General features: G+C 29.7%; 1 protein-coding gene across 1 annotated transcript in view; it reads left to right on the top strand.

Annotated features, from left to right (window-relative positions):
* The window catches only part of LOC119674990 (zinc finger protein 808-like), a 5406-nt gene extending 1255 nt beyond the window's left edge, over window positions 1-4151 (top strand). The window contains exons 2-9 of the mRNA XM_038086151.1: window positions 43-215; window positions 270-399; window positions 461-640; window positions 698-961; window positions 1020-1248; window positions 3045-3280; window positions 3340-3524; window positions 3585-4151. Of these exons, the coding sequence (XP_037942079.1) occupies window positions 43-215; window positions 270-399; window positions 461-640; window positions 698-961; window positions 1020-1248; window positions 3045-3280; window positions 3340-3524; window positions 3585-4092 (1905 nt within the window). The 3' untranslated portion in view covers window positions 4093-4151. The remainder of the gene's footprint in view (window positions 1-42; window positions 216-269; window positions 400-460; window positions 641-697; window positions 962-1019; window positions 1249-3044; window positions 3281-3339; window positions 3525-3584) is intronic.
* Window positions 4152-4694: the final 543 nt, after the last annotated feature.

Here is a 4694-nt window from a genome sequence, read left to right as displayed (position 1 = left end):
AACGGTATACTCTCATCCAATATATTATTATTCAGAATTTAGAGGAAAACTTCTAACTTTTCTAATTGCAGGTATAAATTTCATTTGCAGTTTCATTTGATAAAGCATAGGCCCAAATGCTGCTTAATTTGTGGTTTGAACATAGCAGACGATAATGAATTATTTGAACATGTACAATATTTTCATGAACAATCGGATCAATTGACTTGCACTTGGTAAATATAAAATTTATACAAGTCAGAATTTTCTTAATAATTATTCTTTTACAGTTGCGATCGCATATTTAAGGACAAGGAGCGGTTTGAAGCACATTGTAACACTCAAAAATCTAACTTAAAATATTATTGCGATTTCTGTCCAAAGAAATATGCCAATAAATCTATACTTGCAACGCATATGGTAAATTTAAAAGCATTTTTAATGTAATTAAAAACATTCAAAAAGTAAATTCAATCTATAGAAAATTTCTCACCTTGCGGGAAATCCAGTCTCCTGCACATATTGCAACAAACAATTTCCAAATTCTATTTGCCGTTCATATAAAAATCATATAAAAAACCATGAACTAATTGAATCGCAGGTACAAAGTTTTATCTGTACAACATGCGGTTTAATCACGAGGGACGAAGCCAACTTAAATGTAATTGAAATGAAATAACATAATTATCTTTATAATATTTACATATTGATTATTTAGAATCACTTAACATGTAATAAACCGACGCTCGAAGAGGAAATAATCACATATGCATATACCTGTGAGTTCTGTTCATCGAATTTTAAGAGCGCTTACCATTTGCAGACGCATCGTGCAACTCGCATACATGACGACAATCTTTACCATTGTTTAACGTGTGAAGAAAACTTTACGTGTTATAAAAGCTTACGCACTCATGAAAAATATCATTCAGTTGATCAATGGAAATTAGCTCTGAGTAGAGTCTTTATGTGCGCTGTTAAGGTAAGTACTAACTGATTATATTATAAAATTTTGTAATAATTGTGGTTCCTTACACAAGGGATGTGGAGAAACATATGTACAGTGGAGTGGGTATCATAGTCATAAAACTCATTGCCATTTAGAAGAGACATGCGTCACATGCAAAGAAACATTTAAGAACACTGAACAACTAGCAGAGCACATGGAAACATGTAGTAATACACGGGCTTTTACGTGTCAATTTTGTAAAAAAGTTTGTCCAACTAAAATGTCTTTAGCCGTACACGTTGCAAGAAGTCATAATAATAGTAAGTTAGTTTATAATATATATAAATATTTATTGGCTATACCTTGAGTGTATTGCTAAGATCGTTTATCTTTACTTTAACTCAACCGATACCTTAAATTATATTGTTGTTTTATAAAACTTGAAAATTTAAGTGTCAAAAGAATAATTCGCGTTCCAACTTTAAATAAGAATGTGTGCAATAGAACCCCAGAAATATCTAACAAAATTGAGAATTCAGTTGGATAGTTTACAAGTTCCTCGGCATACATAAAGCTCTTCATTACTTTATAAGTTACAAAATCTTTTTCGAATAGACGTCAATTTCTAAAGTGAGAATCTTTATTGAAATAAATCCTGACGAATCTTTTGGAGTGTATACGATGTACCAACTTTAAAAGAAATTGCAAATGGATAGCTCATAACATATTCGATATTAATAAAGATGTTAATCGAATTGTAAGTAACGTTTTATATGGGAGCTACTAAAGTAAGAACTTTTATATGTATATATATATCAATTAAAATTAAATTAAATAGTGTAAATATCATACAAATTGATAGACGAATTTTGGAAAAAAAAATCATATTAATTAGATTTTTTTCTGTATGCTGGTTACCTTAAAAATGACAATGAATAGAAACGTTATAGCTCATAAATAATATCAATGAGGTAAAATATGGAGAAAGGCTTTCCGCCTTTGATACTAAGGCCGCATCTTCTTTAAGGCCACGGTTGTATTAGAACAAGGTTTACGACATGCTTCCTTCTGAAATTTTCTGGTATTAAAGATGGTTACTGGTTATAACATCTGTTACTAACAGATGTCCCAACTGCAGCTACGTTCTTCATAATTGGTTTATCTGTTTTCATTTTAACAAATTTGAGCTGTATTGATTTATAGCTTCGCTCTATTTAGGAATGAGGTTTCTTTTTAACTGTCCGTTTCGGATAGCTTACCTTCCTTTACACTGTCCCGCAGTTTCAGCTATCCTGACCATTGGCGTTGGCTCCTTAAAAAGAGTGTCGTGGTGGTTGTGATTAAAACCCAAATAAACGCGTTTATAATGTTTTCATTTATAATCATTCAATGTGGAGTTGCATTTGACAACCGGGTCAGCAGAGGTATTAGATAGGAATAGCTTTTCACCAAGGGGGCAGTTATGCCCAAATACATAATTTCAACTGGTACCGTCTTAATTCTTCGGAGTTCCAATGGGGCGTGTGTGAAGAACACAGTTGTGTTAAGCTTTCACGGCAGATATCCACGTAAAATTCTGGGCCTTCATTCCTTCACATTCCCCATCTTGTTCCAATTTGATAATATACTTATATATGCTTGCTTTTCAGGACAACCTGTACAGTTTACAACAACAATTTCAATGTGTTAATTTATTTTATAGATGTTAGGAGAATTCAGGTCGAAAGAACAGCAAGTTTCTACAGTGTTACCGCTCTAAGTTAAACCTTATATTTTTTTAAAAATTTTTCTTTCAGTTTACGTTTAGAATTTACTTATTATATTTAGGACAACTTATTTTATTATATTAGTTTAGTAATTACAGTTTATAGTCCAAATATGTATTATTATTTCCTTTATAATTATACAAGTTATATGTGTGATAAAAACTAAAATACTAGTTTACTAATTATGCGTCTTTACTACATACCGAGATATATACCGACGTATCGGTGTCTTTAAATCAGATAACTTGTAAAGAATTTAATTATTAACAATATATTTTATGTTTATATTTTATGTATATTTTATATATTTTATGTTTTTATAAATGTTAAATATTTTTCTCTTTTAATAGAAAATTTGAAATGTTCAATTTGTAAAAGTATAATTAAAAATAAGGCACTCCTCGAAAAGCATATGGACTCTTGCCACCAAGAAATGCGGTGTAATGAATGCCATAAAATATTCAAAAATGGAAGAAATTTGGAGAAGCATAAAAAAATTGTTCACGAGTCCATTAAACGTTATTTCTGCAAATCATGTGACAAAGGTTTCTACTATAAAAGTGAATTGAAACAACACAACACATTTGTATGTAAAATTCTCAATCTCATTGTTTATACTTTACTATAAAGTTTTATATTTAACAGATCCATAAGCCTTTCCTCTACGAATGCAATGAATGTTTATTTACTACAAATTATAAAAACTCCTTTGATATACACATGGCTATGCATAGAGAACAATTACAACATAAATGTCCCATATGCAATAGAATGTTTGGACGAAAATATGCCTTAAATTTACATATAAAGCGTCATTCGGATCATAAAGAGTATGTCGAAGTAATAATTTATATACGAGTATTATTCAATACATTTACTTCTATTTTTAGATTTATCTGCTCACAACGTATCAAGGATGGCTGTGATGCATCATTTATTTCAAATTACTTATTACGAAAGCACATTAAGAGTAGACATTCTAACTATGAGTTACTACAGTTACCAAAACTCCAAAATAACCAAAGCATTTCAGAACTCGAATTACAAAATAGTATTGATGATGCTGATGATCCATTAAACGTTGTTAACGAATCACTTAACTATGCTGCTGATGTTGATAATCCACCACATGATTTTGACGACTTATTGAAAAATGTTGACGATGCACCAAACTGCACTGACAATATACCAATCATGGTTGTGGACTACGATGAAGCTAACGATATTGGGGAAAGTAATACCTATATTTCGTACATGATACTAGATGAAAATATACAAGAAAATCCAATAGAAGAGGTTTTTGCAGAAAATAATAGAACTGACATTAGTTTAATTAATATTGTAGAAGAGGATACGAGGGAAATAGATATAGATATAATTGAGGAAATAACTGACTAATACAGGAAAAAAGCTAATTTTTTTAGTTCTCTGTATTATTTCAATTTATACACTAAGGTCTTCAGAATAGTCAATAATTAATTATTTTATTTTACAATAATTGTTACATTAGATTTTAAAAAACAGAATTATATTTAAATTAACATTGAAAATTGACATTGTATAGACGTTTTCTACAAAAATTTTGTTAATAATTATTTTTGCGTTTTTATAGTACTGTATTAGTTGTATTGCAGTAACATTAAAATATTGTGAAAACTATTTATTTACTTAGTAACCTTGTGATATTGAATTAGTCAAATAACACTAGTTTACAAACAACATTTTTTATAATTTATAATTTTTCCCAAAGACGAGACATATATTTTCTATAGTATAATTTTTCATAGAATTCTAAAATCATAATCTGTGTACCAATGACCTGTTATTTGCGAATGAGTGTTACTAGATATAATAAATATCCGATAAAATGTGAAACTAATACGAATATATTAAGGTACGAATATATTAAGGCAGTTCGACACATCAAGTGTTACTACGAAACAGACTAAATTCCATACAGTGGTTGCGTCAATTGATGAAGTTATCCTCGCTCAAGTTAG

The sequence above is a fragment of the Teleopsis dalmanni genome, chromosome 2, assembly GCF_002237135.1.
Source record: "Teleopsis dalmanni isolate 2A chromosome 2, ASM223713v2, whole genome shotgun sequence".
In the NCBI taxonomy this organism is placed as follows: domain Eukaryota; kingdom Metazoa; phylum Arthropoda; class Insecta; order Diptera; family Diopsidae; genus Teleopsis; species Teleopsis dalmanni.
The sequence above is the reverse complement of the archived record's forward strand: the minus strand, read 5'-3'. Positions and strand labels throughout refer to the sequence as shown.